Here is a 12,518-nt window from a genome sequence, read left to right on the forward strand (position 1 = left end):
TGGTGGTTTTTGTGGTGGTTAATGGTAGTTTTGGTGGTGGTGGTGCTGGTTTTTGTGGTGGTGCTTGTAGTTGCTAGTGGTGGTTTTTTGTGGTAGTTATGTTTTTTGTGGGTTTTCTTCAATGGGTTTGTTGTTATGGGTTTTTCAAACACGTGTTAGACTGTGTTGCTTGTTTCAAGCCAATTCATTGTGATTTTGTGGGGTTGTATGTTTTTCAAGGTGGTGATTTTTTGGGTGTTTACATGTGCTTAATTGCGCTCAACTGCAGAAGAGAAGCAATGTGCGATTACACGAGTTTTTGGTAGGTTTGATGGTTATTTTGGAGGGGTTTTGCAACGGTTTGGCACAAGATTTGTTTCTGCTATTGCGCGGGTGTTTAGACTTTAGTGTTTGGAGATGATTTCTTGGTTTTTGTGTTTAGTTTTTATTGGTTTCAGGGGCCTCAGTAGAGGGTGTTTTTGGTTTGTTTGTGGAAGTTTGAGGGTGTTTTCGGTTTGTTCGTAGAAGTTTATATTTGATGTATGGTTGTTTGTTTGGGTGTTCCGCATATATACGACACACTTTTCCTTTGTATGTTGCAACTTTAAGATTTCTAGTCCAGCATTCCTTGTGCTCGCTGGGATTGTTTGCGTTTTGAATAAATTTCATTTTAACTTCTTCAAAAAAAAAAAAAAAGTATAAAAGGAGTAATATTTTATTAAGACTACTATTCTTTAAAAGATGTCACTTGTTCCAGGGGTGGCTCTGAGGGTGGGTGGAAGGGGCGGCAGCCCAGAGCACCATTATCTTTGAGGCACCAAGATTAATATTTTTATTTAGTAGTTAGTAATTTATAGATATATTTTTTTTGGTAAAATTACATTTTTAGTCTCTTAACTTAATTTCAGGTAATCGTTTGATACTATCTTTTTTCATTTAAATTTTGTTCGTTTGGTCCATTTACATGAATTTTCAAGCTTTCAATTTAATATTATATGCAACCATAGATGAAAGACCATGAATTTGAAGATTGAGAGGCCATAAGAAAATAAATACATGAATTTTAAGCTTGAAAATCTATATGCAAATGGCCTAAAAGGACAAAATTAAAATGAAAAAAAATAAAATAAAGGACTAAAATGTTACTTGAAATCAAGTTAACGAACTAAAAATATAATTTTGCCTATTTCTTTTTAACTCACTCTAAGTAATCCTATTGAAAATACATTTTTAGAGAACCTTTGATTAGGAATGAATATTTTGCAACAAAAATTGTAAAAAGAAAGATATTCGAATAATTAAAAATGCACTTTATTAATTCGTTCAAGACATCAAAAATCTTAGGGCCGACCCTGACTTATTCATTGTATTTAAAATTTGAAGTATAGAACTAATAAAAGATAGCATCATTAAGTATTTAAGCTCGATAAAGAAACAGTAACGAAATCTAATTTCAACATTCAAAACAGCATAGGCTCAATGTCTATCATTATTCTCGTTTTATAGCGACTAAACAGAACCAAACCGTAAGCGACTGATCGACAACATCTCTCCTATCCATTTATTATTGTTTTTATTTGTTCCATTATCAAAGTTTTGATGTATAACTATTTGATTAATGTATCAAATTTTAAAAATGTATACATTTATATCATTTATTTACTTGAAAACTCTAGTAATAGAGACTGCCATTTTTTTTAGGAAATTGAGAGGATCTCAACCCAATAAAATGACCCCAATGTTAGTGAAAATAAGATTTCATAGTACATGAAATATGAATTTCTTGCTGAAATTTTGACTATTTATATTGAAAATGATATCGCGTAGTTAATAAAAAATGACGAAAGAGTTTTATCAAATAAAGAATTGAATAACAATATAATTTTCATGACTATATATAGTTTCGTGTGTATTTTCTTTTGTAAGATATACTCCTTTTGATCTCTATTATAAGCAAAAGTTTGCTTTTTAAATTCATTCAATAAATGATGCATGTAGTCTATATAATAGATCACATACATCATTTAATGAATGAACTAAAAAAGTCAAATTTTGCTTATAAGAGTGACCGTAGAGAATATAATATGTAGTTTTATATTAAACCATACAATTATTAATGGTCAAAGTTAGTTATTGTATACAGGAGAAGGGGAATGCTACCAACACAAATGCTAACAAGTGCTCTAAGAATATTGGTTAAGCATCCAAAATAAGTAAATTTGTAAAAAAAAATTGTCTAATCATTACTCGATCAAAAATAACATTTTATATTTTTAAGACAAAATTTTTATTTCGTAGATTCCTTAACTAATGCAAGACCATTGCTTATATTATCTATTAATGTGTTATATTTTTCGCCCCCTCGACATATTTTTCTAACTCCGTCCCTGTATGAGGCAAGTCTAGTTTACAAAGGTGTATATATATGTACAGCAATGATAACTGAACATCAAAATACAAACACAAATTTGACACCAAACACTGTTCACCGTATATTTATACGGTATTTATACATCAGTGTTCCTTCTTCTTCTTTTTTTTTTTTCTTTTCTTTTTCTTTCACACTTACGTGACATTCTCTCACCACCTCCCGGCACCCACTGTCTCTCTCACCGCTGTCTCTCTACAACCACCGCCGTCTAAGCTCTCACCTACCACTGCTTTCTCATTCTTCTCCGATCAGCTTAGATCTGACCACCACCAACAAGTTTGTCCTTCTTTCCGCTTCTGCAAACGACCTGCAACTCTCAGATTCCGATCACTGACTGACAAACACCGGAACATTTTCTGCTTTCCTCTTCAGATCCGATCAATTCAAATATGTCTCCACCTCCTACAAATCCAACCACTTCTGCTGTCACCACCAAAGTCAAAGGACGAGAGAGAAAGAAGAGTGAGAGAAGAGGGAAACGGACATGAAGTGAGAAAGGAAAGGGAAAATGACAAAATTGCCACTTCGTTTTCTGTTGAAAACCCAATTTTGTCCTTATACTTTAATTAGAATTACGAAATTGCCACTGCTGTCGTATTTGTGTATGGATTTATGTGTTTATTTATCATTTCTGATATATGTATGTATTTATGTATGTATATAAATAGATAGATAGATGTAGATGAGTAAATGTGATGTTCCATGATTTGATGATCCACCAAGCAATTTTCTACAATGATTACGTTTAGAGTTTAGACTTATCTCTTACATCTACTTCGATCTTTTTAAGATGTTGTCATATTGGACTTTTGAGTTTGAATGGACGATTTTGTTTTGTTTTATTTTCAACATCCATCATGGTACCATTTGGTGTGGGAGTAGGTGCATCAAATGACAGTTTAACACTTGCATTTGGTGTGTACTTTTCTTTTGAAGTGGGTGGACATTGTGGTTTGAGAGGTAGCATCATCTGTCATGTAAAATCAATAATTCATAAAATCTTAAGAGTGTGTTTGGATAGAGGAATGTTTTGAGTGAATGTAATCTTTTAAGAGAATTCAACTACTTTAAAGTAAATTCAAAACAATAGAATTCACCTTAAAGTAGTTGAATTCCCTCAAAACATTACATTGCTCATCCATACACACTCTAAGAGTTATATTGAATAACAAAACCCAATTGGTATTGCATATAATTGTTATAAACTCAGTTTAAACTTGTTTAGCAATTATATATAGAGTAGTGATATATGTACATCAATTTGATGACAACCTTGTTTTTCTCTTTTTTAATTGGTAAAAAACAATGGAGAGAGAAAAAGGAAGAGAGAGAAAAAGAATATTATGTGAATATGAGAGAGAAAGTTGTTCAAAAGTTGTCACAAAATGTATGTACAAATATCATTTCTCTTATATATAATACATTGATATATCTGCTAAGTGTGTTATTATATCATATTTTTAAATACTCCATGTACCTGAAAATTGTTGTATTACCCACATATTTATCAAAGAGGGTGAAGACGTTTTTGTATTGACTTCCTTTAATCACCTCATTTGCAGTAAGTGTATTATTATATGTGTGAGAAAAGTTAACATGTATCCTTGGTGTATAAGTTAAGAAACTAAATATGAAAGTTTTTTTTTTATTTTTAAATTATGTGTTCAATATCTTAAAAATTTTAAAAGTTATATTTTCAATATAAAATTTATTTTTAATTTTTATTTTAAACTCATTAACTTGTGCCCTTAAAATACAAGTTATCAAAATGATTGTATTACCCACTTAAGTGATACCTAGGTAGATGTGGGGAACACGTCTTTATATAAGAGGGTGAAGACGTTTTTGTATTGCCTTCCTTTAATCACCTCGTTGGGTAGCACTTGGTCACAAAATCAAGTTTCCCACTTACATTCACATATTGCAAATATATATTTTCAATTTTCTTTCCTTCATTAAATCTTAAAATTTTCCAATTTTAAATAATAATAATAATAATAATAATAATAATAATAATAATAAAGTATAACTCGTAATAAGCGGCCCTAGTTTTTTAGTAAGATAAACTCTATCTTCTCTTAAAGTTTTCTTCCTCTTTCACTCATCGAGGAGGGGTGATTTTAAGTCAATTTTTGACCTAGAATCATCCCTCTGCATCTTTTTTCCTCTTTCTTTCAATCTAAATAAGTGATTTCCACATACATCAAGTTTTTTCTTTCTTATTTTTTGTGATTTTGTCGTCTTAATGCGACGTTGTGTTGTTCATCATTTTGTGCGGCGTTGTTTGATTTCGCATCCTTTGTTGTGCGGTGTTCGTTTGGTTCATATTGAAATATCATCTTCAGATAATCATAAATTCAATCAATGATTTGAGCGTCAACGTTGCAGATCCAGAAACATGTGTATTCTGATGATTTAGATTTTATCATATTATTTGTAGACATTTTATCATTGTATGTTATTAACTTAGGTGTTGTGAGTTTGTTCGCAGATTCATCCTTTATATTTTTAGCGATATTGATCATGTTATTGTCTCTTATGTATTCTATCAATTTAAATGAATGAATATCATTTTGTTTTTGTCAAAAAATAATACTAATAATAATAATAATTTTATCGAAAATAACTAACAAGTTAATGTAGTAAGGACTTTGTCAAAACAAAAAAAAAAAAAAGTTAACGTAGTTAAGACAAAAATATAAGTGATCGAGATGCCGGCAAGATTCCATTATTGCACATATGGCCACATGCACACCCGGCCAGGAAAGGATATATCTTATAGTATGTATCTGCCAAAAATATATGATCCTTATTGTGACATGCAAGCACACGTCGCATACTCATCAATCCTTATATATACACATGCATCTCTACAAATCTTTAATACAAAAATTACCAACCAACACTAAGTGTTAAAAAAATGTCATCCTTATTCTATTACTCTCTCCTTTCTCTATCCTTCATCATAACCATCAAAATTTTACTCAAAATCACATCAAGAAGGCTAAAAAACCTTCCACCAGGTCCACCAACAATTCCTATAATTGGCAACCTCCACCACCTAAAACACCCTCTCCACCGTACCTTCACAACCCTATCACAAACATACGGTGACATCTTTTCACTTTGGTTCGGTTCGCGCCTAGTTGTCGTTGTTTCTTCCCCGTCTTTAGCCCATGAATGCTTCACAAAAAACGACATCATTTTAGCGAACCGACCACGTTTCCTAACCGGAAAATACATCTTTTACAATTACACAACCCTAGGCTCCGCTTCTTATGGGGACCATTGGCGTAATCTACGTCGTATAACAACCATTGATGTTCTTTCTAACAATCGTCTTAACTCCTTCTTAGGAGTTCGAAGAGACGAAACAAATAGACTTATACAAAAGCTTCTCAAAGACGTCGTCTCTGAAGGTTTCGGTTTCACTAAAGTGGAACTGAGACCGAGACTAACAGAGATGACGTTTAATGCTATGATGAGAATGATATCGGGAAAACGGTATTATGGAGATGACGGAGATGTGTCAGATGTTGAAGAAGCTAAACAATTTAGGGAGATAATAAGTGAGATGATGTCTTTGTTAGGTGCTAATAATAAGGGTGATTTTTTGCCTTTGTTAAGGTTGTTTGATCTTGATAATTTGGAGAAAAGGTGCAAGAGGATTGCAAAAAGATCTAATGCATTTTTGGAGGGACTCATTGAGGAACATCGCCGTGGAAATATTCATAGTGATGGAGGTACAATGATTGATCATCTTTTGAAGCTAAGTGAATCACAACCTGAGTATTATTCAGATCATTTGATCAAAGGTCTAATTCAGGTAATTATTCGGCTACCTTTATCCATAAATATGGAGTTCATGTTTACTTCCTTTATCTACCATTTATTTACTATTTATTTATTTGAGAGTAAATAAATATGAATGGGAGATTAATGAGACCCAGAGAGTCCAGAAAGGTCCATTTGTTGAAATAGATCTTACTAGTGCTTGTGTTTTTATCTCTCTCATAAATAGTGTAGATAAGTGAAGCAAATTTACACTCAAAATATAGGAACTCTTTGAGTAAAGGTAACAGTGAATCTAACTAAAAAATAGAAAAATTATCTTTGAACATCCATACATCTTATTATCAGCTTGAGAGAAAAATAAATAGAGAGAAAATGATGTGATAAATGAGATAAATTAGTGGTGTGACAAGATGAGTGGTAAAGAGAAAGATAAGTGTTAAATAAATTAAATGTTGAAAAGTTAAGGGTATTCAAATATTTCTTGAAAATATATATATATATTGAGATATAAGGCGAAAGTGAAAAAAGAGAAATGATATATGAACAATTATTTTGTGATAATTTCTGTACAATTTTCTTTCTCATACGTTTATTGTCCTTTAAATCTTTCTCTCTCATCCTCTTACTTTCTCTATTGTTTTTGACCAATAAGAAGAGAGAAGTAGAAGGTTGTCCCCAAAAGTTGTCACAAAATAGTTGTATAAATAACATTACTCGTGATGAAAAAATAAGATGAAAGTAATAAAAACTAACTTTTAAATCAAACTAATGGGTTTATGTGTATAATGAGCTTCACCAAATGACAAATTGTTCATGACAATCTGAGTACAATTTATGGATGGAACTATATTTAGTAAAACTTTACCTACATCTTGACCGAACTTCATATTACTAGGGTTAGCACCAAAACAAACAAAAAAAAATTTATGTGAATAGATATGTTTGTTTTTTAAGTCGGAAAATGTTCCGTGGATATTTTAGAGAATGTATACATCTTGAGAAAGAAAAACATATTAAAAGTAATGTGATAGATCGGCGATGTAATGAAAAGATTAAGGCTGTGTTTGGTAATACAAAGAAGCTAATTTATAGCTTGTTGGATTAGTTTATAAGCTCGTTAGATGAAAACGTGACGTGTTTGGTAACAAGCTTTTTTCATGAGCTTATAGCGTTTTTTGAAAAGCTATTTCAAGTAGCTTTTTAGCTTATAGCTGGTAGCTTTTTATATTTTCTTCCAACTTTAACCCTATTAATTTAAATTAATTATTTTTTTAATTAAACAACTACTCATGTTCATCTTTATAACCGCCCCATTTTTTCCTTAAAAAAATGGCACGTTATTTTTTTTAAGGAACACTTTATATATATATATATATGTGTGTGTGTGTGTATTTTTTTAAGGAAATGTTTTATATTTTGCTATAACTAACCTGCCGTACACCACACAAAAAATAACTAGCCTATTTTTTTTAAAGGAAAAAATAACTAATCTTTTGTACGTTGTAAAATTTTATATATTCTAGCTCAATTTTTGTTTCCACCTTTCTCTTATTTTTGAGATTCATAAAGCAGATATCAAAATTGTCACTGAAGAGCAAAAACATATGGAGACTAAGAGCAAAAGTTTGAATATTTATAGGGACCAAAAACATATTTAATTATAATTAAAAATATTAAAAAATAAATACATTACAAAAAAATGTGTGTCTATATGTATATTAAAAAATGTCCTTTTATGTCATTTTATACTTATCAGCCACTTCAACAACTAATTTTACCAAACATATTATTTTTAATAAGCAAATTTTTCAGCTATAAGCTATCTGCTAGCTTATAGCTTATTTTTACCAAACAGAGCCTACATAAATAAAATAAAATATTGAATGAGTGTTGAGAATATATTTTTTTAGGATGAGTGGTAGAGAATATGTGATGTCTTGAAGGGTGAGTGATAGAGAATATGTGATGTCTAGAAGGGTGAGTGATAGAGAATATGTGATGTCGAGATATTGTATATTTTTTTTGTCTACATATAACATCAGTAAGAAAGTAACATAGCTAGGCTTTCATCGATAATTAATATTTTATTTGCTATAACTCAATATTTGTTTTTTTGACATTCTATAATTCAATCATAACCAACCACGATTACACACAAACAAAAAAATTTTGTCAAGGTTTTGAGTTACTTTGAATATTATATACTTTTTAATAAAAATAATTATATCAATTACTAAATTTGTGCGATATTGTCAACATTTCATTGTCTTTTGTATTTGTATTTAACAACTCTTTCTTTTTCTTCCTTTTTTGACAAAGTATATATCATTTTCTTGTCTACATATATAGCTAGCTTACATCGATAACTAATATTTTATTTGCTGTAACTCAGTAATTGTTTCTTGACGTTCTATAGTTCAATCATAACCAACCACGATTACACACGAACAAATCTGAGTAGTCAAGGTTTTGAGTTACTTTGAATAATATATATACTTTTAAATAAAAAAAAATTACTCATCTGCCCCAAATTATATATGTCATTATAGTAAAATATGTTCGTCCAAAATTGTATATCATCCTATAATATTAGTAAAATATTAATGTTTATTTTCTTATTATGTCATTTACTATTTAAAACTTTATTTCTTCAATTCATTTATTTATGCTTCTCATATCATTATAATGAAAAATATTTTTTATAAAATGACGACTCACAATTTCTCCTCTCCATACTATATTAATTAAATTTCTTAATTTATGTAAAATTGGCAAAGTAACATATAATTTAGACGAATGAAGTAGTTTTCAATTGGTGCGATATTGTCAACATTTCATTGTCTTTTGCATTTGTATTTAAGAAATAATTTTTTTTCCTTCTTTTGACAAAGTATGTAAGAATAAGAATGCATGAAATTTATTAAGCTTGTGTATTTGTTAAATTAATTTTGACATACAACTTCAAACGAGTTGTAGGGTATGCTTCTTGCGGGAACAGACACATCAGCAGTGACAATAGAATGGGTAATGTCTGAATTGTTGAACCACCCAGAAGTATTAAAGAAAGCAAAAGAAGAATTAGACACTCAAATTGGAAAAAACAAATTAGTAGATGAACAAGATTTGTCAAAACTTCCATACCTACAAAACATAATCTCTGAAACACTTAGATTGCATCCACCAGCTCCACTACTTTTGCCACATTATTCTTCAGAGGATTGCACTATTGGAGAATTCAATGTTCCAAAAGATACTATAATATTGACCAATGTTTGGGGTATTCATAGAGATCCAAAACATTGGAATGATGCTTTGAGTTTTAAACCAGAGAGGTTTGAAAAAGAAGAGGAGGTGAACAAAGTAATGGCATTTGGGTTAGGAAGAAGGGCTTGTCCTGGATTAAGCTTGGCCCAACGTACTGTGGGCTTTACTGTGGGCTTGTTGATCCAATGCTTTGAATGGGAAAGAGAGAGTGAGGAAAAACTTGATATGATGGAGGGTAAAGGAATTACCATGCCAATGAAGATACCATTAAGGGCTATGTGTAAAGCACTACCTATAGCCAATGATGTAACGAAGTGAGAGAAATGTTATGAATACCCTCTTTTTAGCATTCTTTCTAATACTCGTTTTTTTATTGGGTGAAACTCATATAAGTCTCACTATTTTATGTGAGATCCATTTTCAATGTGTAGTATCCACATAAATTTCATCCAATAAACAAGTGGGTGTTAGAAAAAACGTTAGAAAGAGATTGTGTATAGCACTCCTCGATGAAGTGATGCCCTTTTTTGGTTACATCCAATGATAACTTATCTCTCAGCTAGTAGAAATTGTGTGACGATATAATGATATGTAAATTAGACTCTATTTTTCTCCCTCTATATTATGCTCTCCTTTACTTCAGAGAAAGCTACCTTATATTTATACTCATCTCGATCTTATGTTATAAAATATACTCTCTTGAGAATTAAATACGCATTATATATTTAAATTAGTTTGTTTTGATATTATTTATTAAGTTTCTAATGCATTTTTTTTCTTCTTATTATAATTGATTCTCAGTATTATTTTATTTTTTGAAGAAGTTATATTTTTTTTTAAGGGAACTCTACTTTAATATGTGAAGTAATAAAAGATGAAATGAAGTTTTTGGATAAAATTCTAACGCCATTAAAAAGGTTGTGCACAACTTTAAGTTATCTTATAAAGTCGTAAAATTAACAATAAACTAAAATTTATCCTTAGCCATCTATTATGCTACCATGTTGGCCTCCCTATAGAAATCAACTAGGTCATAAAGTTCACCATCTTCATGATGAAAACAAGAAAATGCATATGCTTAAGGAAGAAGAAAGTGAGAAAATCAGAGTAAAATTGATTGCTTCATTGAATTGGAAACTGAGTTTGTTACAATGAAGCTTTATATAATAGATTGAGATCCTAACTAACTCTCATAGCTTCTTACTAAGTACTAACTGACAGTTGTAACATATAGTTAGGATACTCTAAGTGTGATACATAGTAGCATAGTGAGGTTACAAGGTGAAAGAAGTTTGGAAGCAAGTTAACTGATGCAATGCTAGTATTTAGCAGTTTAACACCCTCCCTCAAGCTTAGCTTGGTATAAATCTAATATGTTAAGCTTGGATATGAAGGAATGAAAACTCTTAGGTTGTAGTGGGATGTTTTGTATTTTCTCCCGAATCAGAGACTATTATGACAACGAGATGCGCGTTCAAGGATCAAAATAGCTATTTGTCTATTTAAACTTACTAATAAGAATATGTGAAAACATTGTAACAGAAAGAAAATGAAGTACTAGTTAGAGATTATGTATTTCTCAAAATAATGAAAAACAATAATATTGACATTTTAATTGTTTCTAAAAATACAGATAATTATTTAATTGAAGAGTCTCTTATCTCCTTGTTAACAACTAAAATTACCACAAAATTAAAAAAAAAAATACAAAAATATTTTCTGAAAGTAAATCGGTCCTAGATGCCATTTTACCAAAATCTTAAGCAAATTTCTAAGTCAATCTATCCATATACTTGACTTCCATTTCAGTTCCATTCTCCATGTTCTTAACAATAAAATATGATGCCAAACTTGGTAGGCATAAAGCTCAAAGATCTATGTTAGTTTGTGACTAATAGATTTTCTAAACTTGTAAATGACTAACATTATCCATATTTGCAATTTTAAGATTGAGGGATCATGCAAGAGCAACTTGTTTTACATTGAGTTTTAGCAATAAGTACATTGTTTGAAAAGATATTTGTTTGAAAAGATATTTGCTCCATTCTCACACTTATGTGTGTTTATTATCAAAGTCCCTAAGCATATTGAAGAATATAAAAATAAAGTATGTGGAAGAATATTTCCAAACAAACATTCAAAGCACAAGGAGTGCTATGATTGAAGAATACAAAGTTAACAATTACAAAAAAAAAAAAAAACAATACTATAACAAAGGCATCTTGATGGACGAATTGACAAATGCACTAAATTGAAGCAAGTAATAAAGTAGTAAGTTATTGTTTTCACATGAATTGTCGTTCAACTTAGCAATTAACATAATTTATTTGTTTATGAAAGTAATTAAAAAAAGAGTTTGATGGTTTTGTTTGCAAATTTTGAATTGTTTTACACAATGCGAAATTATGTATGTTTGATTCAGATGATTAACAGTGATTAGGGCATCCTTTAATCCCATCCATCTTCTTTGTTGGAACTAACTCGGTTTATTATTAGTTATGACCTTGTCTTGATAAACGAAAGTTCTAATACGACCATGTGATGCAACGGTGAAAAGTTCGAGTATTTGTGTCTCGACAAGGGATATGCTTGTAACTTCCCCTAAAGATGAATCATAACACTAACAATCATATCCATATTCAATTAACAAAATTAAATTTTAAAATAAGCAATTTACTACTATTCTTAACCGGGTGGCGGTAAGATAGTCAATCTTATACCTTTGCATATAGATCAGGTCAACTGCTAGTTGAACAACATTAAGAAAGGAACATAAACAAATTAAATTAGGCAATTAAATCATAAAATGAATAAAAACTTTATTAGTTGAATCCATGTGTTATACCCTGTTTTTGGACCTAAAAATACTGGGCCCAATTTCATTTCAAACTTTGTCAATTATCAAATTTCAACTGCACAGTTCAAATTGTCTCTGCTTCGCAGTATTTTCAATCACAATTTTACCTATGTTTTTCTTGCATAAAACCTTTCAAAATGTCTTTACTTGTCTTGTAAGTCATTCAAAAGTGCCTCTGAATCATTACATTGC

General features: G+C 30.4%; 1 protein-coding gene across 1 annotated transcript; it reads left to right on the forward strand.

Moving 5' to 3' along the window:
• Window positions 1–5,274: 5,274 nt before the first annotated feature.
• LOC25488209 (isoflavone 3'-hydroxylase-like) lies at window positions 5,275–10,202 on the forward strand. The gene is made up of 2 exons (XM_013607879.2): window positions 5,275–6,236; window positions 9,182–10,202. The coding sequence occupies exons 1-2, from the start codon at window positions 5,331–5,333 to the stop codon at window positions 9,785–9,787; spliced, it is 1,512 nt and encodes a 503-aa protein (XP_013463333.1). The 5' UTR covers window positions 5,275–5,330; the 3' UTR covers window positions 9,788–10,202.
• The last annotated feature ends 2,316 nt before the right edge of the window (window positions 10,203–12,518 follow it).

This window comes from Medicago truncatula, chromosome 2, assembly GCF_003473485.1.
Source record: "Medicago truncatula cultivar Jemalong A17 chromosome 2, MtrunA17r5.0-ANR, whole genome shotgun sequence".
In the NCBI taxonomy this organism is placed as follows: domain Eukaryota; kingdom Viridiplantae; phylum Streptophyta; class Magnoliopsida; order Fabales; family Fabaceae; genus Medicago; species Medicago truncatula.